The following is a 27,803-nucleotide window of genomic DNA, read 5'->3' on the forward strand; positions in this document are numbered from 1 at the left end:
AAATTGTTCAAACTGCTTTAGAGCTTAGGTGAAATAGCAGACGTCATTCAAGTCGAAATCGCGGGTAGAAGGATAAAAATATTTAATATCTATCTATTACTTAATTAATTCTTAAAACGCCCAGTAATTAACATTTAAAAAAAAATCATTTCATCTTCTTTATCGATCCGAGGCAAAATCTATTTACAAAGGTTTAAGTACTTTCAAGTTAAACAAAAGCCGTTAAATTAAATTATCAAAGGAGGTTGAAATACGTATAACATTTTACGTTAAATAATAAATTCGTAAGCCCTTAATCTCGAGGGCGTATAATTAATGCGAATGATACATTGGCAATTTATTCATCGGTTTATATTAAAATATTAAAAATGGAAAGCTGAATATTATAATAACGTGTTCCAAACAGAAAATTATAAAGATCACACTTCAGCCTGTAATATCCCACTACTGGGCATAGGCCTCTTTCCCCATGTAGGAGAAGGATCAGAGCTTAATCCACCACGCTGCTCCAATGCGGGTTGGCGGATATATTCCCTACTACGAGTAACGATCGTTATCAGGTGTACATGATAACAACCGGGACCGACGGCTTAACGTGCTCCCCGAGGCACGGTGGGGAGACCCACAAGGACTGCACAAATACCCAGACCACGGCAAACACCTGTATGGCCAATACAAATGTTTGTTATGAGCGGGGATCGAACCCGCCACCGCCAACGCAACAGGTACAATCCATGGCTGCAACCGTTGCGCCAACGCGGCGTCATAAAGATCAGCTTGTGGAAATAAAAATAAATCGCCGAACCAATTCCAAACGGATTTGATAGCTGGGAACAAAATTGACTTTTTGTTTGTTTTTTTTACAACTAGGTCAACAAACAAGCTTTCGGCTCACCAGAGTGCCTAGTGCGAGTTTTATTCACAGAAACATGACAGAAACGCGTTTATACGTGAAGATTATTTTGTATGGGAATTTAAACAGTGCAGCCTAGACGATAAAGAATAGTATACGATACAATCGATACAGAGTCATCTAGCGGCAAACGCGAGAACTAGGTTGAAATCCCGAATTTCCCATACAAAATGAAGTTAAAATTTACGCCCGTTATTGCGAGACGGATTAAACAAAACTCGCACTAGGCACTCTGATGGTAAGCGATTACCGTGGCTTATAGACGTCTGCAATACCAGAAGTATCGAAAGCGCATTACCGATCCTACCCCCGACCTTCCCTAGGAGTTCCGAGAGTACTAGAGTCGAATTACTTCCCTAGTCGGACTACTCCAGATTTTGAACAGGATATTTCCTGCTGTTCCCTACTTCAGTTATTTGTACCGAAATTAATACGGAATCGGAAGTTACGCGGGGCAGAACATTACGAGTTAGAACTAGTATTCCGTAATTAGATTAACTGCTACATAAAATCAGATTAAGATACGCTATAAAACCGTAAAAGGAAATTGGATTTAATAGCCTTCGTCCATTAAAAGTTTAAGCAGGTCCTCATAGTTCAATAGGCTAGTTGCCTAAATTTGATTGATTGTTAGACAATATACCTTAATATCTATTATGCATGAGAAAAATATTATTTTTAAAAAACACATACATTTTCAATTTGTATTTCGCATTTAAAGAAATTACATTAAATTTCCCTCGAAAACGCTCAAAACTGTCATGGCGTCTTGTATAACGTCACTCCGTGCGAAATACAACAGCTTTTATATGGATATTGTAAATGTTTTGTGATTAAAAATGAATCCTTCGTATTACAAATACTGTATAGTGCCCCAATGTAAAAGCACAAGCATTAAAACGCCAAACAAATTATTTATATTTGTCCCAAGCAAACAAGAAATACGGAAAAAGTGGCTAACACTCACACAAGCAAGGAAAAATAATGCACATTGTTTTTCAACAAATTCAAGAATGTATTTTTGTGAAGATCATTTCGATGTAAGTATTTAACAAAATGTAATTTAGTGAATACATTATTATAACAAAACTGATGAATTTTGCTTTGTTATTTTAAATATTGTTTGAAGTTAGATCTTTGTTAAAGTTTTGTCATTTAGTTCCGTATTTGAATAACTTATTGTACATATTTATTAATAAGTACCTTTTTTGTTTCTTTTTAGTTAGCAAATGATATGCTCAATTATACTGAGTATCATATTATGGGAAAAGTATCACAAGTGCGCATGAAACCAGGATGTACTCCAAGTAGATTTGAATGTCAAGAAGACAGAAGAAAGCGAACATGCAGCAGCGCAGAACGACCGTACATGTTAAAAAAACAAAGAATGGAGATAATAGCAAATTGTCTTAAAGATAATACAAATACTATCGAGTGTTTGAAAAAACCAGAAGAAAGTTGTTCGAAAAGTCTACATCTCAAAGATATTCCCCATACAAGCTCAGGTATGTTTTAATAATAAACAAGAGAAATTATTATCACACATAAATTCATTCACATTACGCCTGTCTCTCAGAGGGGTAGGCAGAGACTACGGATTTCCGTTTGACACAATCCTGGGTTTACTTCTTTTGCTTTATTGACATCCATACATCATTAATTCATACATCGTTTCATATATGCTCGCCATGTCCATCTTAGGCGATCTCTACATTTTACAAATTATAATTGCACAGTTATGACTATGAAGTTAATTACTCTCATTTATTTTGCAGATTTTCAAACAGACTTATTGAATGAGTCAGAACCTTTATGTGAACAGAAAGTAAATAAATCAGTTCAAGTATTTCTAACACACAAGTTCAGAAGTAAAGCAAGTCAGACCAAAATAAAAACTGTAAACCAGGCATTGTCACCCTGGAAACCATCAGTGACATCGAGTTTCACGTCCCCATTTAAAACTGAGATTATTAAAAAATCATGTCCTTCTGTCTCCAACCTACGCAAAATTACAAAAAAAATATTGATTGAGGAAGAGCACTCAGATAGTGATGTTTCCCTTTATATACCGTGTGAAGCCACCTACAGTCGTTCACCATCCATACATTCATTGCAAGTTAAGTCATCTTCAGACAGTGAATTGATTGCTGAAGAAAGAAAACTAGAAGCTGATGTGATGTTAGTGAACACACTTAAAAAAATTGAAAAGAAGCCTCGCTTGTATCTTGGTATTCCAAGTAATTGTTATTACTTAGTTGATATTTTAAAAGATGATTTGAAGATTCCAAAACATCATTTATTATTATGTTTACATAAGATAAGATTAGACGTTAAATTTAATCAGCTTGCAGATGATTATGGGATGTCTTCAGCAAATTTAAGCAAGATATTCTTAAAAAATATACCCCTTATTGCTAGTTTAATGCGTCCTTTTATTGTGGAACTTGACAAAGATATGATTAAAAGGACTTTACCTATGGCATTTAGACATAGGTATAATAATGTCAGTTGCATTATAGACTGCCTAGAGATAGAGGTGCAAAAGCCATCTAAGGCTATCAACCAGGCCATGACATGGTCCGATTATAAAAAAGCAAATACTATAAAGTATTTAATATCATGCACACCAAATGGACTTGTTAATTATATCTCTCCTGGATTTGGAGGAAGAACAACTGACACATGTGTAGTTGAATCGTGTGATTTTATAAAGACATTAAAAAGTGGCATGGTAGTAATGGCAGATAGGGGGTTTAAACATGTAGAGAAATTTTTACAGAAAGCTAATATAACTCTGGTAAGACCTCCTAGTGTAGAAACAGGAGTGAAAATGACGAAGAACCAAGTAAGAGTTACTAAACAGATTGCAAGCTTAAGAATTCACATAGAAAGAGTTATTCGGCGCTTACGTGAATTTTACATGCTTAAACCACATGCATGTGTTAATTTTAAATTTGTTAAAATCCTGGATGATATAATAATTATAGCATGTGCCCTAGTTAATTTGCAAGATTCTTTAATAAAATAAAACTATTCTTTAATTTCAAAAAAGGTTTTTTATTTAAATACACACTCATTTATACATAAGTACACTTACTGTACACTTTGATATAATAAAGGGTATATATTTGTTTTCCAAAAGTTTAATAACTTATTGTGAATTAAATCTTCAACATATACAAGGTTTAATGATACATTTATTATATCTACTTTTTTATTTTTATGATAGTCTGGGTCAGCTACACAATAATAACAGCTTTTCTTTTGTGATAAAAACATTTGTAGCTGCATTTGGGCATAATATTTTTCAGTAGGCTCTCCATTCTTTACAAAATTCTTGTAGGTTTTTTCATTAAGAGGACATTTGATTTCTATAATACCGTCTTCAAAAATTCCATCTGGGGACCCCGCAATCATAGGATATCTGGAGCTTAATAAGAGACCACATTTATTGATCGTTTTTCTTAATTGTCCCTCTACAGTTTTTCTCACATCGTCTTCTAAGGTGCGGCCACGCTTCATAGATTGAGTGTCGGGAATTTTGCCACCAAGTATGAGAGCTATAAGTGTGCCATCACTTGTTTTGCATCTGCTTACTTCGAAAGCTCTAGAAGCAGTTATTCGACCGTACCTTAATTCAAACCAAAGAGCACTATTTGATTGTTCTCTAGTTAATTCTTCTACTTTCTGTATTACAGACTCAGCTATTTGTATTTTCCCCAAAAAATCTTCCCCATGTTTTTCTTTAAGATTACATACAAGTTTATGCATTGAGACAGCTTCTATTTCAGTTAGACAATATGTGGGTTGATATTTTAAAAGTTCACAATCTACAACCTTTCTTTTCTTAGCCTCTTGTAAAAACTTCTTTAGGACAGATGAATTCCCTGGTAATACAGGATTGCTCTTTGTTAGTTCTTTGGCAGTTATATATTTAAGGCTGCTACCGACCCTGGACAATTTAGATTTTTTCCAGTAGCACTCAACAGAAGTGCAGGAGGGTTCCTCACTTCTACGATGGACCCACATAAGGAATGCAATTGCATGTTTACATCCCCCCTGTGAAGCTACACAGTCTTCGCACCTCATAGAGATAATGTTTTCTTCTTCTTCATCTAAAATTAGTGTGCATTTATATAACTTAGCATGAACTTTATGCTCTGGGCATATTTTACACTTCACAGTACACAGTTTACCCTCTCGTTTAACTTGTACGAAGCTGACAGCATCATCTCCGTAGGAATCTCGCGAGGACCTGAAATTAGGTTTATTTATTTAAGTACATTAAACACGATTTTATCATTTACAGAGTAAGGGTAACAAAAAGCTAAGTTAGTCATGTATTTAGATGTCAATGGCATTTAAGATGGCTAGTATTATTTTATTGCCTATAACATGATTTCTGAGACATATGTCCATTCCTAGGGTTGGCTTTTACGATCTGTGCGTTAAATTAAGCAGCTGGTACATTTTATAGTTATTATTTGTTACTAGAAAAGCGTGGAAGTTAATTTAGGTATCATAATTATGTTTTACTTTGTATTTCTAACCTCGAAATATGTCAAAACTGTAGTCAAATAACTAATTAGTAACACATAATAGGTAACAAGACTGAAAAAGTGGGAATTTAGCTTATAATAATTATATTACATTCGTGTATACTTACATCGAAGTTTTAACATTGCGGAATTCCGATGAGCAAAAGTCGCTGTTTGATGCGAAAAACTTGCCAAGCATAACGACGTCAACTCTGGGCAAGTTATTGCTATTTCCTTTCATAAATCCAGGTTCCATGGTGTTCTCTTTCAGTATATTACTTTGAATAACTAAATAAATGTGACGACAAAAGATAAAACCGTAAAATAATAAGTAGTAACGCTCTGTTCTATGAAAATCTCAATAAAAAAAATTATCTTTTGCACGGGGTTACGTCACGCTCTATGATTGGTGTTCACTGTCACGTGACATAATGCCTATATTTTCTTAACTTGTTTTGTGAAAATATCAACAATCCTTAATTATTTTATTGAATAAACTGATTTTTCTTTATCTACATATCATAATTAATTTTTAGACATTTTAATCCATCCCATTTGTTTTTAGTGGATACATGCCTATACTGAGACAGCGCGTTTAAACTAGTTAAGAAAGGAACCCGATAATAAAACTACACTATTCCGTTGTCCCCTCTACCTGTACTATCTGTCTATTACTTGGTTCAACACATAACACTTCGCGGTACGCTTCAAACTGTAATATCCTACTGCTGGGCAAAGGCCTCTTTTCCCGTGTAGGATAAGGATCAGAGCGTAATTTATCACGCTGCTCCAATGCGGGTTGGTGGATATATCCCCTACTATGAGTAACGAGAGACTGATTGTGGTTGGTAACACGGACGGCAAAAAATCGCGCGGTCGTTCACCAACGAGATGAGCAGACCAGGTCAAAAACTCATCTGTCACTAAGTTATACACGGTCGTAAAAGACGCCATGGACAGAGACCGGTGAAGGCAAATCATCCGCTCCAGATGCAACCCTGATGCTGACCACGATCCTCAGACATGAGGGACCGACAGGAGAGAGAGAGAGATGAGTAACGATCGCTATCAGGTATACATGATAACAACCGGGACCAACGGCTTAACGTGCTCTCTGAGGCACGGTGGAGAGACCCACAAGGACCGCACAAACACCCAGACCACGGTTAACATCTGTATGACCAATACAATTATTTGTCTTGCGCGGGGACCGAATCCGCAAAGACAAGCGCAACAACCACAAACCAGTGCTGGGATACCATAACGTAGTAACATGATAGTATCATGTAATCATTCGTAAGCATAATATTCTGTTCAAGATTGTGTAATGATAAATATGTGTGAGTTTAGTGGCGAGGTATTTCATGCAAGACATCACTAAATTTATAATGACTCACAGGTTTTTTAAACAGTAACTGCACATTTTTTTAATTGCCTTGAAAAAAAGGTGGAGGTTTCTCTCAATTCAACCAATCAAAAATTCAATTTTGTTTTGTGTTCGCGGATAACTTCTTGGTTTATGAACAGATTTTCCTGCTTTTTTTTTTTTTTTTTTTTTGTTGGAAGGAATGGAAGGAATGGCATCCCAGAGAAATCGAAGGGAACCTTTGAAAACTCATAGTGGCGACTAGTGAGTTTGTTATATTTTTTTTTTCGTCTACTTACGTTGTTATTACTTGTCGATGTAATTGAAGTCGGTTTTTGTTTTCGTTTGATAGCAAACACAATTATTGCCTATTCTTCGCTGTAGAATCTAGGTTCCGAATCAGTGATAGCTTCACTTTAATTATTAATAGTCAAGATATTGAAAACGATTACAATTTTAATTTGTTAAATTAATTTTTCCATTACCTCTACTAAAAGACGATGGTTCGTACCAAATTTCAAGATTTTGAGTTCACGGGAAGTATCCTGTAGGTTTTGATTCCCTTGCGAGTGTCAATTTTTTTTATTTTTTTATATATATATACAATGATAGGCTTGTTGACGTTTGACCACTATTTCACCTGATGATAAGTGAAAAAGCGGACTAAGTTGGAGCACGCTTACCTAGAAGTAACCTATTCACTCGCGACTTAAAGATCCCCAGGTTATAATTTTCTGGAAACACAGACGCATTTGCAATTTGCAGCATAAACGGCTGTATCTTTTGATTGCGTTGGCTTAAGAAATGATTTTTTTCACAGCTATAAGGGACAGTAGACTTTAGTACTTGGTATGAATTTCAGCTTGATACCTCCACGCGTTCCTCAGAAAAGAAGTCTTTACAGACAGACAACAAAGTGATCCTATAAGGGTTAAGTTTTTTTCCTTTTGAGGTATGGAACCCTAAAAACGAGTGTGCTTTAGACCACACGACTGAAATAAAACTTTCTATTTTCACTAACTTATATCTCCCTCTCAACTTCCGTTACGCCTCGCCCGATCACACTTTTCAGAACTCTCGTCACGCATTCACCAGCTTACTCACCAAGTCGAGCGTGGGTAAAGAGGTTTTACTTCAAAAAATATTTGTAATTATTTGTGTATGTTAAGCAGCTGCAGCTATGTCCCTTAGAAAAATAAAAAGTAAATAAACTTTGATTTTGACATTTTCATTTTGAAAATGAGATTTTTAGTCGCTTTATACAAAATATACGTACTAAGTTTCATTTCTCGTTCTCATCAAAAAAAAATCATCAGAGTAGACTTCGTTCATTCAGATGCTACTACAAAAACACGTATTAATTATAAGTAAACTAGGTACGTGTTTGAAAATGAGTCACACGTTACAATGGATGTTATCAACAACAATTTAAATTTCAATTAATAATTTCCCCTTGTATGTTATTGTACATGTAATAAACTAACAAGTGAGAACATTTTGTTTATGTTAAGTTACGAGTACGATTTACGAGTGCGTTTTAAAATCTAATATATAAAGTTCTCGTGTCGCAGTGTTTGTAGTTAAACTCCTCCGAAACGGCTTGACCGATTCTCGTGAAATTTTGTGTACATATTGGGTAGGTCTGAGAATCGAACAACATCTATTTTTCATCCCCCTAAATGTTAAGGGTAGTCCAAAGCAATTTTTTTTTTAGTTTAGATAAATTATTTATTTTTTATTTTTTTATGATACAACATTAAAAAATACATACAACCCTAAATTTTCAACCCTCTACGATGAACCACTAGTTTTAAATAGCGTTTAGCGGTAAGACAGTTTGCCGAGTCAGTTATTTTACATATTAGAATTATTAGCTTCTGAAAGTTAGTCACAATGCGGTTAGTAGAAAGCTATTTAGACGGATACAGTATTCATCTTTATCAACTTAAATACGTTAATTACGCTTAATAATTGTAACAATAAACATGTACACTTATTGTTAAAAGTATTCATTCCAATCATATAATTTAAAAATGTTGTTAATTTTTATCAATTTAAAGTGAACCATTGATCAATATAAAGATAATTAAAGATGTATATGATAACTATGTTTATAGATAACGTACTATTTTTGTAGTAAAACTTCTTTACGAACGCTTGACTTGGGGAGTAAGCTGGTGAATGACGATGGTGTTACGAAAAGTATGGTCGGGCGAGGTGAACGAAAAGTTGAAAGGGAGATAAGTTAGTGAATATAGAAAAGAGTTACCTTTCGTAAATTTTACTTTAGTCGTGTGGTCTAAAGCACACTTGTCGTTTTAAAGAATACCTAAGTAACTCATTGTTTTTTTTTTTCTTTTGTCAGGGGTCACAAACTCGCCCGAAGATTTGTAGACTGAGCCAAGAAGAGTGTTTGCTGGAAATTTCAGCGATTGATTGGCTCTCAATGATAACAATAAGAGTATCAGGTAGTTCCAGCCAAACAAGTGGCTTATTGTTTTCGAACAGATTACCATAAAGCAGAAAATACATCGAAAAAAAGGGGGTCACAAACTCTATATTTAAAAGCTCCACATCGCTGCATCTATAGTTTCATAAAGATGACAAGACAATAACATATTAGTGTTATGAATTAAATTTGGAATATTGTTATCAAAATGAAATTGTGCATTTTTAAAGACTATAAATATGTGACCATAATTCCCTATTACAGTGATTTCATACTAATGTCTTAATATCTGACCATAACTGTATATGACTGAAACAAGTGTAAAAGTTACTAAACATCATTACAGCCTGTACAGTCCACTGCTGGACATAGGCCTCCACAAGTTTACGCCAAAAATAACGTGAACTCATGTGTTTTGCCCATAGTCACCACGCTGGGCAGGCGGGTTGGTGACCGCAGGGCTGGCTTTGTCGCACCGAAGACGCTGCTGCCCGTCTTCGGCCTGTGTATTTCAAAGCCAGCAGTTGGATGGTTATCCCGCCATCGGTCGGCTTCTTAAGTTCCAAGGTGGTTGTGGAACCTTGTTATCCCTTAGTCGCCTCTTACGACACCCACGGGAAGAGAGGGGGTGGCTAAATTCTTTAGTGCCGTAGCCACACAGCACAAAAGTTACTAAACAGTAAAGTAATTATTATGTGTTTTCTAATGTTTACACTCCTCGTTATAATGAAACAACTTTTTCGGATACGAGAGGACTGAGGAGGTCCTCCTGTGACCATAGTTGCTTTAAAGTATCCGAAACGTCGGGCATTTAAAAAACTTAAGAAACAGCGATAAAATCCGAAAAAGCTGTTTCATTATAAATATTAGTTGTATTAAATACTATTGTAGCATATTTTAAATATTGACTTAAGAAATACTTCACTAACATATTCCTGTACTTTACCTAAATTATTAATATTCTGAATATTTGTGTAGTTATTTTTCATTTTGTTTAATCAATTATTCGATTAATTTCTATTAACTTTCATTCATACATTTAATGGTTGGATTGTTTGTATGTAAATTTATTGCCTTTTCAATAATCTATCAGTATCTTGTTTTTTCTACTAGCAATAGAGTTATGATAATATTTGTATGGAGCTTATATCAAAAATATCAGTAAGCAAATATTAAGAGATATATATAATATTAAAACTGGCCATTAATACATAATTTTGGCCCAAATTTATCCATCAATTTTATGATTTATATAACTTCTCATATAGCCAATAAAACAATCATAAAAACTAAATTTTAAATTAATTGTACCTATTTGTTTAAATTCTATAACATATGTGAGAAATATAACTTTTAAGGCTTGCAATAAATTTATCTTATAGGAATATATTAAAAAGGAATACATGGAAATTGTATAATCACAGTTAAAAGTTGAAAAACTCATGTTTTGTAGTTTTTATAAATAAACTAAGTAACTGTTAAGTAATTATTAGTGACTTTTTTTTATTTACAATTGAATATTTTTTTAATTAGTCAAGGTAGTTATAATTACGACTCGTCCATCCGCTCTAGATTAGGTAGAACATAGGATACGTTACAATGTATAAGATTCATAGAAATAAGCAAGAGACGCAAACTCAGCGTCTGGTCGGCTCCCCCTGACATCCGCTGGGCCCAAGACTGTAGTAGTTAAGCAGAGATATTAAAGCCTCCAAATCGGTTACATGTCTTTCATTTTTTTAATATAAATTAAGTTAGTTAATAGTAAATTAATATAAATTGTTTCCAAACGCTCCGAAACCAAAAGTGGCGCAGCCGGTGAGGATTCTCTTATAGACTCCGTAGTTTTCGTGTTTTTCGACGTCGAAATTCGTCTACAAAAATTACGCGAATATTCTACGTGAGCAGAGATCCTTCGAACCAAATAAATATTCTTTTGTGTCTCGAGAAGCAGAGAAGACAGAATATGGGAGTAGCGGTCATTTGGTGAGTCAATCTTTTCGCCAATCCTTGTTCCCGTAATCCTCCTATATTTTTCATATAAGTTATTAAGTTATTGTTATTCTTGAGATCAAACCTTGCTCATTATAACGTTGTGAAATTGATATCTCCGTATGAAATTATTCGGTCTTATCTTTCTTAGAATAGGAACATAGAGTAGTAAGGAACATAGATACTTCATTAAATTAAATATTAAAGTTCGAATTGTATTAAAGAAATTAAATCATATTAAATTTTTATAATATTAATGTTATCATATTTCATTTTATAAAATTAAATTTTGAATTGAATTAAATAAAAATTAATTAATAAATTGTTATAACATTAGTGTTATAGTACCTTTTTAAGAAAATAGAATTAAAATTGAATTGAATAAACTAAATTAATAAATTTTTATAATATTAAAGTGTTATGATACATAATTTAATAAAATTAAATTTTGAATTGAATTAAATTAATTAAATAATATTAAATTGTTATATAATTAAACATATAATAAGTTTAAATTTATATTAAAAGTTTAAATTTTAATAAATACTTAAATGATTTTACAATACATTATTTTATAAATTTACAAATTATATTTTACAATTTTTGTTTAATTTCTAAATTTGATTTTTATTATCATTTTATTTTATTGTGTGTTTTTATTGTATGTGTGATTTTTTACAGTTGCATCCTCTGATCATTTCATTACTCTATAATCATGACAACCACAACCGTATCACTAATACCAAAAGAAATTTTAGATCTAATTCCGCTATATAGTGGTGATAAAAGACAGTTAAATCTTTATTTACAAAGATGTCAATACGTGATTGAACGTTATAATGGTAACGAGGAACAAAATCTTTACGTTTTTCATGCTTTAACGAGTAGACTAAGAGATGATGCAGCTGCGCTTTTATCTGAACGAGAGGACATTGTAACATGGTCCACTTTAAAAACTCTGTTAATCCAACATTTTGGAGACCCTCGCAGTGAAGAGTGCATTAATATTGAGTTAGAATCTTTAAAAATTAATCCAGGTGAAACCTTTCTCGAATTTTGTAATAGAATACAAGGTGTTCGTTCATTATTAATGTCGAAGGTCAATTCAATCCATGATCCAGATTTAAAACTTGCGAAGTCGGTTATTTATAATAATACAGCTTTAAATGTGTTTTTATATAACCTCCCGGAAAATATGGTGCGTATAGTTAGGCTTAAATCACCCAAAACTTTAGAAGCAGCCTTAAGTATTGTTCTCGAGGAAGTAAACTTCTTAGAGCAATATAAAATGCGTAATCGTATACATGGTAATAGCCAAATTATGGGTTCAAAGCCATCAATGACACAACAATTTGGTCACAAGCCCAGCTTACCTTTTTATCCTAAATTCAATTTCAATAATTCTCAAAAGACACCTCAAATTCAGGGTCAAGGTCAACTACCAAGGCCATCGTTCGGTTATAGACCTCAGTTAGGTTTCCAATCGCAGGAATTGGGGTACAGACCGTCGCAACAATTTGGGTACAGACCTTCGCAACAATTTGGATACAGGTCTCCGCAACAATTTGGATACAGGCCTCCGCAAGAACTTGGATACAGATCTCCGCAACATTTTGGATACAAACCTCCACAGCAATTCGGGTATAAGCCCCCACAACAACTAGGGTACGAACTCCCTCAGCAATTCGGCTACAAGCCACCACAACCTCAACAACAAACCAATGATGTATCTATGAGGACAGCTCAGCCAAAAATGCAACAAGAATTTAATTTAAATAAATTAACCATGACTAACTATGAAAAGAATTTTCCCTGTGATGAACATTATTATTACGACAATGAATGTTCAAATGATATCAATTACTGTTATGATGCTGATGCTCTGTCTAGGATAAAAATTAACGCCTTAAATTCAGATGAAGAAAATCAGTCACAACTAGTTAATGTTGATCAAAGCCTAGATTGCGGTGATTTACCAACAATCACTATATCAAATTTAAGTCAAACAGCAACAGCTAGTTCTGTAGAAATTCCTAATGAAAATGTAAATGAAAATGGCTATCCTGTGCGATCAGAGTCTAGTAGATCGGAAACGATTCATTCAGACTTGAATCCAGGGCTATCTGGAATACCAATTTTGAATGAGGCCATAGACACCAAACCTAACCAGATTTTAGTTTTTCCATGGCTCAAAAACGATATGCAAGTAACAGATCTATCGCGTGATAAACAGAAGGTCTTACAAGTTTTCTTACCAACAGGCAAACCTAAGTTAATAAAAGAATTTTTAAAACCCATTAAACCTGTTCTGCAGCTGACAAAAACCCAGGATGCCCCGTTTCAGGAAATGGTTAAGGAACATGCAAAACGGATCAGAGTATTGTTAACGGATAAGATGGTAGCAAAAAGGAAAAGGGTTAGGAAAAAGAGAAGTGATGAAGCTAACATTGAGTTTCCTGAAGGAGAAATTGTTTTTGCAAAGGACGTTAACAAGCGTAAAGGCAAAGATAAACCAAGATATGTGAAAGTAAGGGTTATAGGACGTGCCGAGGGAAATATCTTACCCCTAAAAGTTGGAGACAGAAACACCAAAACTCCTATTAACGTTAAACGTCCTCCGCAGGTTCTGCTGCACCATGGTAAAGGAAGGGAAAGCAAACATTCAAACCGACCACTGGACTATAGTTAAGCTTGTAAGATTAGAACAAACTAGTAATGATTTAAATCACATTTTCATAAATTACCAACAAATGTGTGGGATAATTGATTTGAATGCATCATACTCTTAAGAACTAACAAGCACTAAGATCCATAGACTTTTTACGCGATATAACAATAGAAAAATACAGACAACTAGTACCATAGAAACGTTCTAAGAGAGGTTTTATAAATCCTTTTGGTTCCGTAATAAAAATAATAATAATTACTAATCTGGATCATAATGATGCGGTTAAATACGATGAACTTATCTCAAATCTAAATACCTAACAACCAAATTATTATTTCAAAGAAACTGACAACAGTCTCTAAAATGTTTGATCGTTTTATTAATATAACTGAAAGATGTATCTGTGAAGCAGAATAATTGAATTTTTGTAACTTATCTTACGGAACTATTTATTGTATTTACAAGCAACTTTCGTACTATATTTGTTAGACTAAGTGAGATGGAAATAGCATTAGTATTAAGTCTCTATATTACATCAACCAATTATAGATAACTCCGATTATAATTATTTTAAGATTATTCATTACCAATATTTCATGAACCACAAAACAAATCTGTAACCATTATTCCCAAATATCCTTACCTTTTGGCGAAAGGAATAAAGTACTTACCGCTTGTAAAACCATACTGTTCATTGTCGACCAGCGACCAATACCTATGCACCAACGAGCTCTAATAGAATCAAATGTCGCTAAGAAGATCCGAATTAAAAATGCATATGACTCTATCTAGTGCAAGAGTACTCAACATGAAAGGAATAAGTTTAGATGAAGTGTAATATATGGCCTTTTCGTTAAAACATAGTGCAGTGATTAAAAGTTTTTAAATGATAAGAAAGACAATAACTTCAGTGAAATTTTAAGATGTGTAACATTAGTTCTAGTAATTTTAAGTCTTTTCTTTTTTATATTTTAAGTAATGTGGCTAAAATTGCCAAAATGTTTATTATTTAAGTCAAATTATCGGAATAAATCTCAAATCGATCCTTCCGATAATTTTCCTCTTAGGGATGGAGGAGTTATAATTACGACTCGTCCATCCGCTCTAGATTAGGTAGAACATAGGATACGTTACAATGTATAAGATTCATAGAAATAAGCAAGAGACGCAAACTCAGCGTCTGGTCGGCCCCCCCTGACATCCGCTGGGCCCAAGACTGTAGTAGTTAAGCAGAGATATTAAAGCCTCCAAATCGGTTACATGTCTTTCATTTTTTTTAATATAAATTAAGTTAGTTAATAGTAAATTAATATAAATTGTTTCCAAACGCTCCGAAACCAAAAGTAGGTAGTGTTTAAAATGTCAAATGAATAAGATAAAAAATGTTTACTCAATAAAAAAGAAAAACAAATCCAATGACATTCTAAAAGAAATTCTGGTCTGTTTGGACAATAAACGCGCTGATAAGATAAAAAATTAAACATTTTTCTTTTTAAATTTTCAATATCAAAATCAAAATCAAAAAAAACTTTATTCAAATAGGCCCCATGAGCACTTTCGAATCGTCATTTTAGAAATTAAAACTTTAAAAATAAATTATTTTTTTGTAAAAGTAAAGCTACCACCGATTCGAAATGTAGATTCTGCAGAGAATTTTAATTGAGTATATCAAATGTGTATAAATAATTTATATCTACGATATTTCCTATGACTAATAAGTGAATTGTATAAACAATAAAATAATTAAATGATACATACTGAAACTGCCAACTGTCCCCAACCCCCGACCAGCGTAGCGCATCCACCAAGGAACGTCATCTTTTTGGGCATTGTCTCCCCCCGGACGGGACATAAGCATCGTTATTTTGTCTGCCAACGACTGTAAATTCAATGTACATTTTTATTTACACAAAAATCAATTTTAATGCATGTTAAATTACAAATATCCGTAAAATTTTACCATTTTCGAAAAATCAATTCACTGCCTTGTCAGCTGTCAGAATTATTTCTCCTCAAGTCCAATTACAGGGCACAGACTGCTATTATAGTCCGAACTTCTAAATGCAAATATAGATTATAATCTTAATACTTTCTGATATATGTAGAATAATAAATAAATTATTAAATATAATAATCGTTATTATTTTTCGTACTAAAGAAATATAATATAACACAAAATATATTATAGGTTTATAATAAATCTAAAATGTCAAATTAATAAACTTTAAGTTTATAAATTGCCTGAAATGGAATGCATTTTATGTCGAATGTCGGTCGGCTTCAGTATCGCGTTCGCCAATATTTAGATCAAGTTTTGTTAAATATTACAATTTTACTGTAAAATTGAATTTAACCATTGAGATTAATGTGTACGTTTGTGGCTTGATGCAAAAATGCAACCCACAACTATGCTTCCAGAACTCACAGACACAACGCAAACGATGTGAGTAACTTGCTATTCAAAATTTTGCCTATATTGTAATTTTAGGAAAAGTTTGTAACGGCAATCCTTTTGATGCATCTTAAATTTAAAGTTGATTGTATTAAATAAACCAAATAAACGTACAATGTAGATACATAATAATAATAATAATACATATTATAACCTGTTGAAATTCGAATTAATGTCTCCAAACATTATCCTCACTTTTAATATATATATATTACTTTCAGCAAATTTAGGGCTATTCTTTAGATTAAGGGCAGTCATAAGAATTTTTCGACATTATTTTGTTTCTAGTTCATTTTCGGAAGGCGATGGTGTTTCAAGCTCCGAGGTTTATTCTTCCGATGTGGTGGTGACCTCTAATGCTGGTAACCACAATCATGGGAGTTCTAAGGTTAAACTGAAAAGTCTTGTTGATTACAACTGGGAGCCCAAGTTCTATCCAGGGCAGCTACTAGCTGTTCATATCAGTGGCAAATACTTAGCTTACAGTATTAAAGGTAATTAATTTTCTCTAACAAGAGATTGGTGCTTTAGCAATGAGGCCACCTCTTGTACATTTATCTTGTTACTTATTTATTTATTTATTTGTTGCACCAACAAGAAATACACTAATACAATGTTAAGAGGCAAGCTCAGTTATTCGGCCAAGTGTATCCTCAATTACAGGCGCAAACCGCATGCAACTCTTACTTTACTTTTCAATTATAATGTTTTTGGGGTGTACTAAAGAGAACTTGTAATACAAATCTATATTCTTATTTGATTGATGATTGGAGCTTAATCCATGCTGCTCTATTGCCGGTTGGTGAATATATTCCCTCGTCTTCGGTGCGACAAAGCCAGTACTGCGGTCACCAACCCGCCTGCCCAGCGTGGTGACTATGGGCAAAACACATGAGTTCACGTTATTTTTGGCGTAAACTTGTGGAGGCCTATGTCCAGCAGTGGACTGTATAGGCTGTAATGATGATAATGATGAATATATTCCCTACTACAAGTAATGATCACTACCAGGTGTTTTTGATATCAACTGGGATCGACAGCTTAACATGCTTTCTGACGCAGGGTGGGGAGGCCCACAAGGACAAACATCCAACTGGAAAGAATTATCTGTAAATATAAATATCCATCAACAACAACAACAACATCGATCCCAAGTGGGAATCAAGTCCGTAAATAATCTGTGTGTAGACACCAACACGGCACACATACCACTACACCAGAGTGGTCGTTGAAATCCGTCTTATATTCAATAAAATAATCTTATCTTTCTTTTGAACAAGTAAAGTATTGTTTAAATTAATAATATTTTCCTCAATGTTATAGAAGTCCTCACTTGTATATCTTTGTATATTAAGCTAGCTGTGCCTGCATTTTCGTCCATGTGGAACTTAAAAAAAAATTATTGTTCAGTTCGCAGAATTACAAAATAAATAAATTTCTAAAATATAAGTAGCCTAAGCTACTCCTTATTACATAAGCTAAGCCGTTTAAGAGATTAGCTGGAACAAACAGACGCAAATACAGACAAAAATTGTAAAAAATGTTATTTTAGTATATGTACCATTTATACATCCATATGAATTAATCAAAAGAGGTTATTTTAATATTACAAACAGACACTCCAATTTTATATATTTTATAATATATTGTAGCCCCCAATGCTGCCAACCCTGGTACCTGGAATGGTATGGTTCGTGTCGTGTACAACCCTGAGCCGGGCATTGATAGGAGAGCACTTATCAAGGGGATGAAGGGAGAGGTGAGAATTAGGAAAAATATTTAATATTGTGACAATTCTGTATTTAGTACCTAAGCAACCAAGGCCCTTCTTGGATATTTTCAGAATTTCAGGCATTGATTTCCTCCCTACCCTTTAAACCCCTATATCAGCCATTACATCAGTCATTACAGCAGTTTTTGTGAAAGTACAAATGTATAGACAATTTTTTTTACCAGTAATTAAGAAATTTACAATACATTTATTGTTAAACCAAACCTTTAGGATTTCAGCGGATGGCCCAATACAATTTTTTTTTTTGTTTTTAATATTTTACTCCAAGGTCCATCAACTTAACTGAGGTAGGGCACAGCAGGAAATTTACTCCTCAAAATATGGAGTGGCCCAACTGGGGAAGTACCTCGACTTTACAGAAGAATACAGCTAAATAATATTGTTTTGAAGCAGTATTGTGTTCCTGTTGGTGAGTAAGGTAACCAGAGCTCCTGGGGGATTGGGGATAGGGTCGGCAACATGCTTGCAATGCTTCTGGTGTTGCAGGCGTCTATAAGCTACGATAATCGCTTACCATCAGGTGAGCCGTACGCTTGTTTGCTGACCTAATTGTATAAAAAAATACAAGTATTGTATCTGAAAATATTTATAATAGCTCAATCTTTGCTCTAGAGGCCCATGAGAAGACACTGCTATGCTATGCACTATGGGCTCTGCATAAAAATCTTCACACAAAATTCTTTGAAAATCTTACGTGACGTTGTGTTATAGCTCTAATGAAATATTGGCAACGAACATGTTAATCCAGTAAAATACTCATTGGATTCTTTTAAAATTAAGTGTTGCTAAAAAAAATCTAATTCTGACATTTTTTTTGACAATTTTGATTATCTTCAAATAGGTACAAGACCTAGCTTTTGCTCATATCCCAAACCAAGTTGTGCTGGCCAGTATTGACGAAATGGGCAACTTTTACATACATGAAATTGAAGTCACTGAAAATGGACTGCGGTGAGTTTTGCAAAGTTTTTAATATATTACATGTTTATGTGTTTATAATAACATTTTAAATTGTACATATATTAACCATTATAATATAATGAGTGAAGTAAAAAGATAGGCTATCCTAAAATTCACTTGAATATGTACTTTTAATTCTTACTATTGTACTTTGTTTTGGTGTGTATTAATCTCATATATCGACAATCAGATTTTGAGATTAGAGAATCAAATTTACCAACCCCCCAATAACAACAGTACCATAGCATATACAGTGATATATGACAGTAATTTATTTTAATAGTCATCATTACAGCCTATACAGTCCACTGCTGGATATAGGCCTCCACAAGTTTACGTCAAAAATAACGTGAACTCATGTGTTTTGCCCATAGTCACCACGCTGGGCAGGCGGGTTGGTGACCGCAGTACTGGCTTTGTCGCACCAAAGACGTGCCATTACCATTTTTAATAGTGCCGTAATATATTTCTTCTTAGGCCTGTTTCACCAGTAGTGGACTGCCACTTGCCGGATGGCACCACCTTTTTCACCATCAAATTCCACTGTGTTTAATAAATGAAATGTTAAATAATGTAAACGTTTTCACTGGTACCAGTGTCCAGCTGTCCGCAGAGGTGCGCGAGGACACAGGGGTGGGTGGTACCACACACCGCGTGGTGTGGTGCCCCTACATCCCCGACGAGGACGAGCCCGACGATGACGTAGCGCGGCTACTGCTCACCACCCATGCCAACCAGGGTGAGTGCCTTTAAAAACTACAGCTATACCCAGTATGCCCCTTGCATTATAATTATGGCTAAATTTTAGAACTAAAGATATGAAATTGAATTATTTTTTTTTTTTTATTATTGTATGTGATTGTGAAACAGTAACTGTCATTGAAAACTTCTTAAATGTCAAAGATTTTTCCTAATAAACTTCTAATAAAAATCTAATTCGGTGCCTTCAAGTTCACTTATTAGCGTTTCACATTCCTAAACATATGTTACTCACAATATTGCACGTCTCCAAGGAGACTGCTAGAGATATATCATATTGTATATGCTGTTGAAAAGTTTAAATACATAATAGTTAAACTATATTATTCGCCGCAAAATTGTGTTCTTGACAAAGATGTGTTAGTTTTGTGGTATTGACAGTATAAGTAAAACCGCAGATGATAATATACTGTTTACTAACACTCTGCAGAATCTACATTCCGAATCATATTCCGAATAATTATTTCATTAAAATCAAATGTAATTGTAACATGTAAAATTACGATTTAAAATACGGCACTCGAAATTTGCTTTCCCGCTTTGTCATGATAAGTCTCACTTTCGGCGATACTTTAACGCATCGCAGTCTACTGCTGAGCATAGTCCTCCCCTAATTTGCGTCAAACATCCCGGTTCACCGCAGTTCTCAAGCTCCCACCGGCGATGGCGGCGGCACGTTGAGTGGCTTTAAACTTGTGAACTAGTCCTTTCGTCAGTGTCCACGTCTTGGTACCGTACATTAAAACGGGCACGACACATTGCTCGAAGATTTCTGTCTTTCATGCATTACGGAAAATTCGAAACGAAGATTCGGCGAAGCATACCAAACGCCACCCAACCCAACCTAATCCTCCTACCTCCTACCTTTAATTGTATTGCCTAGGTAGACATAATCCTGAACAATTTCGAGAAGTATGACTTGTTTCAACTTCAAAAAACAAAACTTTCTTTTCTAATCGTCGGGAAGACTCGTTTAGGCTGCCAAGCATTTGGCCTAGCTTCTCCAACGTCACCACAAAGATGACGATATCGTCAGCAAAACGAAGGTGAGAAATTTATTCGCCTTTGACGTTGATGCTTCTTCCCCCCAATCCAAGGTCTTAAAGACACCCTCCAACGCAGTGTTAAACAGTGATATTAAATCCCCCTTTTCTGACGAAAAAAAAAAGAGTCTTGTTCGATGGTCTTGGATATGGAGTCATCGTCATCGCGTCGGACATACATCTCAGTACCTCTATATATTGTCAGTCGTTTTGACATATCTGCAGAGAATCCAGGACAGCCCAGGTCTCGACAGAGCTAAAGGCTTTCTCGTAGTCAACAAATGCCTTACACAGTGGCTGATTATTCTGTTCTGTAGCCATTTTTGAATCCTAACCGGCTCTAGTACTTGTAATTCGTCGAGTCTTGTGGCGAGACGATTCTTAATGACCTTCGAAGACAGCTTATAGATGTGGCTTAGACGTGAGATCGGACTAATAATTTTTGAAGAGAAAATTATTACCTCTTAGAAAACAGCACAATCACACTTCTGGAACCCATACTCCGGTTAATAACGGCATTAAAGAGCTTCCTTTTTTTGAAGTGAAACTTCTTAAGGCACATACACACAAGGTAAAATTTTTACGGATCAATCGCGTCACGGCGTCACGAATTTTTAAACGTCCAACCACGTTAAATACCGGTTCTCGTCCGATCACCGAAGCTAAGCAGCGCGGTCAGTACTTGGATAGGTGACCGCCTGAAAACACCGTGTGACGTTGGCTTTTTTTTCAATTCGTTTTTTAAATTACCTAGTTTTTTTTTTTTTTTTTTTTTTAATTAGTTTGCCAAAGAAGTTTCGTTTCTGACGTGTACTTTTTACGCGCGCAATTTTTTTTCTTTTACCGCCCAAACTTACTTTGTCAAGTCTTTTAGGTCAGGTCGCCCTACGGCCTTAAGGAGGAAGGATTATCCCGTGCTTAAGAGCCATTTCACAAAAATCGGTAACAATCCGCGAAATTGTAATATTAAGACGTCGTTAATCTCAGAGTTGGATGCAATAATGTAATTTATATTCTTGAAATATAATAAAGCAACCTTTGTTGTAGTCCATAGTCGGATCAGAATTTTGATTTATATTATGTGTATAAAATTATTAACCTTTTCATCAGCCTCCTCCCTAGGTAAACGGTCGCAATGTATACTTTGAAGCCCTACTTTTCAATAACCTCTACGTTGAAACCATTTTAAAAAAATATCATAATATGTGGAATATAATTTTGTTGCACACTATCATAGACTTTTATTCCATTTGTATCTCTATTAAACGATAAAAAAATTTAAAGTTACGAATATTTTCCAAATAAGTACAATTTTAAAAGCGATATTTCTCTTAGAAAACTAAGAAATTTTAACGAACTATCTTCATCAAAGTAAACTTACATCATTAAGGAATACAAAAAAATAATAATTAAAAGACGTAATTATTTTTAATACATTTTATATTAAATAATAAAAAGATAGTATATATTACCACGCATCAAGCCCGGTAAATCAGTCGAGCGCTAGCGCTCCACAGAGTACATAATATATACAGGAATAGAGTTGTCAGTAGCTACCCGATTAACAGCGACATCTCGTGGGGAGTTGAGCAAACTTTACACGTACTATAGCTATTATACATATAGATAATACTGGATTAATATAGGTATTGGTGTTCTCACTCAATGCATGATTTGTTTTGCATAATTCTGACATAAGTTACTATTTGTTTTTCTCAAATAGTAACCTATGAAAGAATTAACTATACATGTAATTAGGGGGATAACACAATAAAACTACGTATTTATTTTCTTCTTTTATTATAATATTGAGCAGCTAACACATGCAATTTATCATTTTCATCGTACTGTCTGATTGAGCCTACAAGAATTTTATTTAAATCTCTACACCAATTATACAGAAATATCATACAAGCTGTATGATATATTTGCTCAACCAAATCCGAAGAGTGCTCCTCACATTTTAAATAATGAGTTTCGACTCTGGCGTACAATATAGTCTTTATATAATTCCCTATGTTTTTCATTGATCCTTTTTTAATTATATTATGGACTATGTCCTGAATTAAAGAAAATGTTTTTACAAGTTCCTCAGAAGGATATGTTAGGTAGGCCTTGTTTTTATTAAATTCGCGAATTTTTATGTACTCGGTGGCCCTGTTTGCGTCATATAAATTATTTTTGCAAGTCAAACAATTTTTAAATATTTTATTTTGGCACTGGCGTAAAATGTAACCTGTTACGTACTGCAATGTAGCAATTATTCTGGGATCCCTCTTTTTTATTTCTAAATTTACAATGAAATCATTATCATAAATGTGGCTAAAATCGACTTCAATTTGTTCATCACTTTTTGTGTCTTTGCTAAAAAATAATTTACTTATAGATTTAAATATGTGGCATGAATCTTCTTCACAATTAGATCCCGGTGAATAACTGGTGCTTAAATTATTTACAAGCAATGACGCAAACGCAGCTTCAAAGCCTGCACATGTGGGAGAATTATTTCTGTACCCATGACTCCGTATGCTACCAAAAAAATTCTCTAATGGATCCTGATTAAAGTGTCTACACCATATAGATTTTTAATTGTATTCGTAAAATAATTTATTCCTTAGGCACTCCATATTTTCTATGGTTAGCAACCAATTGCTTATAGATGGCACTACACAAACTTTTCCTTCTTTGGAAATAAATTTCATTGTTTTTAAAACCTTTTTAGCTTTTCTCCAGACTTGGTTGTGCAATGAAGATGGTGTTAAAGGTTGTAGTAGCTGTTTGCCACTTCTTTTAGAAGAATTTATAAAACTTCCATTCATTGAGTCAAACAGTTCGTCAAAAAAGATAATTATATCAGCTGTGTCCTGGCATTCTTTTGGTAACAGCCCCTTGTCTGAAACACAAAAATAAATACGTAAGACCTTTTTTAATTGACACGCATCACAATTATATTACCAGATCAATAAGAATAAAAGAAAACGTTTTTATTGTCTGGTTCATGAATTAAATTTTGGAAACTCACCTGCTAAGTAGCCCATATTTACTCCAACTGTTTGGCTAAAAATTTGTGATGCAAACTTCACCTTCATTTTAGGAATTTTGTAAGGATTGCAATTCAGTTATTTTTTTTTACCAGTTTTATTCCTTTGTATGTAGGAACATTTTCATAAAAATTGACAATGTGCTCCCATTTAGCTAATTTTTGTCCTCCCTCCATTGTACATATTAAGTTTTTTATTAATAAATTATTGCGTATTCCCTTTAATAAATGTGGGACATCAAAGAGTGGGATAATCTCATTGCCATCTACCTCAAATGTTCTGTATTTCATTTCTTTGCCATTTCTTAAATAAGCAACTCTTGTCTCTTCTATTAAATAATTTACCGCACTTACATTTGATGTCCCCTGATCACAGACTGTCGCCAGAACTGTAAATCCTACTGAACTCAACTTTTTTGTTAAATTCCTTATTAGTAAGCACAGATCGTCTTTTTTTGTGCTGCCTGAGCAAAATGTGTAGCTAATAGGCTGTTTATAATTTTTAAAAATACCTCTTATCATCACCACTAACGCATGATCAGCAATTTTATTTTGTGTTGAGATACCATTGTCGACTAAACCGATGATTCTGTCGCTTTTTTTGTTATAGTCGAAATGTGGAGTTAGGCGCATTTCATCGAAGAGAAGACAGCACAACCTGTCATCTGGCTTCATTCTTTTTGCTCGTTTTTTTAGTTGATTAAAAATGTTTTCATTCAGGCCTGGCTTCAGTCCTGCCCTTGAAACCATTCTACTTAATGTTACTGGTGATGGCAAAACATATATTTTTTTTAAAAATCGGTAGCATCTAGGTCCTAACTTGTACACAGAAAGTGCCATAATTTTTTCCTCTTGGGTAAACCGTCTAGCCATTTTGTGTTTTCCAATTTCTCGGAACTGCATAGAAGTGAAAATTGCCGCCAAACTAGTAAATTTCTTTAAAGCATCTTGAAAACTCTAGTTTTCTGATAATTTCAAAGCTTTCTTTATTGTCCTTGCATATTTAGCTTTTGTTTCGGTCAGTTTTTGAATTTTCCTCTGAAGGACATTTAATTGTTTAGGCACCAGAGTCTTCTTAGCACGAGGAGCTTTCAAATCTGAAATCAAAAAAGATATATGTAATGTGGTCAATGATAGGTAGATCCAACAGCAATTCTAATGTTATGTATATAATCATCATCCTGACATAAGAACTAAAGAAGCTAACTTTAAGCTTTGTAAGTAATGATGGTAACAATCTGGAATACACTGAAACTACTTTTACCTAATAAACAAGTATGGAAAGGGGACCTTTTTGAAGTTCGAAATGTTGGTGAAATCGAACATAAAAACATAAAATCAAATTATATGGAGTTAATATTTATCTTTCAAACATTATTCTTGCATTAATAACACATATTTTACATATCACATACCAATGCCAGATGTTGAAGCTGTTGCTGTTTGTACATTATCAGCTGGAATTCCATGTTCAGCTGGACACTTTTTATTGGTGATATCCCCCAATGGTTTTCTTATTATGAAACCTTCAATAAAATTTATATTAACATGCATAATTATGATATATGTAATGTTTATGGGGTCAAAAGGCTTGACTCTGGGTGATCAGAAACCCCTATATTGCTTCAGTCTAGTTAGTTATTATTTAAAACTGATGTAAATCATGGTGTGTCATATTTGTTGATTTACCTACCTCGCTACCTACCTCGGCTGACACCGACTTCAAAAGTAATGATAATGATGTGGTAAACGCAAAGATTGTACATTAGTAGAAGAATAAGTTGACTATAAGTTGTAGGCACAAAAATTAAAGAAACACAATTATTTTATTACTTTTTAGTTTCATGCTTTTTGAAGTCGGTTTTAACTTTTTAAAAAAAATATAGTGTATTTTTATAATATATAAATAAATATTGACTATCTATATATTGTATTATCTATATATATTGTAATCATTTACCTTTCAAGTGCAAAGTGGGCACTGCATTTTTACTCAACATTTTGCTTCTGGTCCAGTAACGTTCTTCAAAATGTGAATGACATACTCTGCGATAATTGTACACATACATATCTTCTAAGACCAGTATATTGCCTCCAATGGCATAAGTCCATGTACGGAAGCGGCTAATATCCCTTTGGGGGTTTGGAAACTTGTGCAAGATAGTGTCCTCACCTGTAAATAACAGACTATTATAATTTCTGAATTACATATCATATTCTAATTATTACTAGCCATTTTTTGATTAACTTGTATTTCTTTCATTTCATAATATCTTTTTTTAGAAATCACACCCTCTTAACACTACATCAGAAAAAACCAAAACCAAACACTTTTCAGCATCGTCTTAAGTTAACCCATTATGACCTATTCGAGCACTGCTCCTCAGTGTGTAGTATAGAGTTCAGGCAATAATGCACTGAGTCAAGTACAAGTCAGATTCATCTCATATGTATGTCTGTCTGTTTGTGCTGATGATAAAAAAAAAAGATTTATTGTTATCTTAAAATGTATTTACTAACTAATACAGAATATTTGTATTGAATTCCAATAGTGTTTAGACAGTAGAAAGGTGTTTACTGGTCCACCTTTGGATAAAGGTTTTTTAAATCCAGTAGGTCTATAGACAATCGGGATCTAATTATATTTTCGTTACAAAAAAAAAAATTACCGACCACCTTTGAGGATAGAATAACGCTAGGCTCCGGCGCTGTGGGAAGTGCAACCCTTCTGCTCTTGCGTGCGAAAGCACGCTCACTCATGCTCCGTACCACGGCGGGCGAAGGTTGCCCTCCCTCCGCGCCTCCGGCTTCAAAAAAACACTCTAGGGATAGGGCAGACCAAGACCACGTGGACAGTGGGGTGCTCCGATTCGGTTTTGGGTATTTCGCGAATTTCTATACCTATATTCTAGCAGACAACCCTCCTCCCCCTTCACCCCTCTCCCAAACACCATAAATTAGATCCCGATTGTGTAAGAATAGCCTACATTTGTTATAAAATAAAGCTCGAAGTAGTGTACGTTATCACCAATCCGTTAATTAATTGGCGTTTACAGTATAATGAAGCAGGATAAAATTAGGAAGTACTTACGGGTTTTTCCACACTCGGGAACACAACATTTTCTGTCTGCAGCCATTGTTAATAGTCTCCTAGAGTCACTGAGCACCAACGATACCAAATCACTTGCAAAAACCAGAGGGTCCAAAAAGAATGCCAGGTCAATATTTATACGACGATGATCGGAGTCCAAACGAAGCCAAATGTCACAGGTAATACACGGGAAATAATCGGAATCCAGGATCGGTGTAAGGGTCAAAATTGTTAATAAAATCTACTGAATAAACGCAAACGGGTCAGAACGCAGTAAATTCCAAAACAATATGAATGAATATGAAAGCAAAATGGCGGTTTCAGAGGCTGCAAATCTTTTCGTTTAGAAATCGTGATTTGAAATTTAACGATTTTTGATCCCATAATTAAATAAAATAGATTTAAAAAATGAACTACCATTTAATAATCTGATACCATTTATTAAATAGACCTATAAAAGTCACCAAAATCAAAATCAACAAATGTTTTTGCACAATAATTTTGACCGTTTGCTGCCATCTACATTCGAGTTGACGAACTAATTTTAAGTGGAAATTTTATATGGAAGGCAAAATGTTACTAGTGAAAACGCCGTGTAGCGCTCTTAGAGGTAAGGTCCACGCCAAATTCTGCGCAGCCGTCTCTTTCGTTCACACGCGCCAAGCGCCTGTTGTTATAGCGGATAAAACGCATTTGATACTTTCATAATAAAATATAAATAAAATAAACATATTACGAAA

General features: G+C 34.2%; 4 protein-coding genes across 4 annotated transcripts in view; 2 read left to right on the forward strand and 2 right to left on the reverse strand.

The window, feature by feature from the left end:
• Positions 1 to 1,509: 1,509 nt before the first annotated feature.
• On the forward strand, positions 1,510 to 3,964 carry LOC123669283. Its single transcript, XM_045602893.1, has 3 exons — positions 1,510 to 1,953; positions 2,136 to 2,418; positions 2,689 to 3,964. The coding sequence occupies exons 1-3, from the start codon at positions 1,753 to 1,755 to the stop codon at positions 3,939 to 3,941; spliced, it is 1,737 nt and encodes a 578-aa protein (XP_045458849.1). The 5' UTR covers positions 1,510 to 1,752; the 3' UTR covers positions 3,942 to 3,964.
• LOC123669284 lies at positions 3,950 to 5,812 on the reverse strand. The gene is made up of 2 exons (XM_045602894.1): positions 5,580 to 5,812; positions 3,950 to 5,168 (listed from the first exon to the last, which is right to left on the reverse strand). The coding sequence occupies exons 1-2, from the start codon at positions 5,705 to 5,707 to the stop codon at positions 4,007 to 4,009; spliced, it is 1,290 nt and encodes a 429-aa protein (XP_045458850.1). The 5' UTR covers positions 5,708 to 5,812; the 3' UTR covers positions 3,950 to 4,006.
• A 10,507-nt stretch (positions 5,813 to 16,319) lies between these two features.
• The window catches only part of LOC123669692 (enhancer of mRNA-decapping protein 4-like), a 35,121-nt gene continuing 23,637 nt past the window's right edge, over positions 16,320 to 27,803 (forward strand). Inside the window, 5 exon segments of the mRNA XM_045603281.1 lie at positions 16,320 to 16,369; positions 16,667 to 16,872; positions 18,031 to 18,137; positions 19,012 to 19,121; positions 19,727 to 19,869. Coding sequence (XP_045459237.1) covers positions 16,320 to 16,369; positions 16,667 to 16,872; positions 18,031 to 18,137; positions 19,012 to 19,121; positions 19,727 to 19,869 — 616 coding nt within the window.
• LOC123669285 lies at positions 24,825 to 27,356 on the reverse strand. The gene is made up of 4 exons (XM_045602895.1): positions 27,064 to 27,356; positions 25,933 to 26,145; positions 25,388 to 25,498; positions 24,825 to 25,069 (listed from the first exon to the last, which is right to left on the reverse strand). Exons 1-4 carry the CDS (start codon positions 27,107 to 27,109, stop codon positions 24,930 to 24,932), a joined length of 510 nt encoding a protein of 169 aa, XP_045458851.1. The 5' UTR covers positions 27,110 to 27,356; the 3' UTR covers positions 24,825 to 24,929.

This window comes from Melitaea cinxia, chromosome 3, assembly GCF_905220565.1.
Source record: "Melitaea cinxia chromosome 3, ilMelCinx1.1, whole genome shotgun sequence".
Lineage (NCBI taxonomy): Eukaryota > Metazoa > Arthropoda > Insecta > Lepidoptera > Nymphalidae > Melitaea > Melitaea cinxia.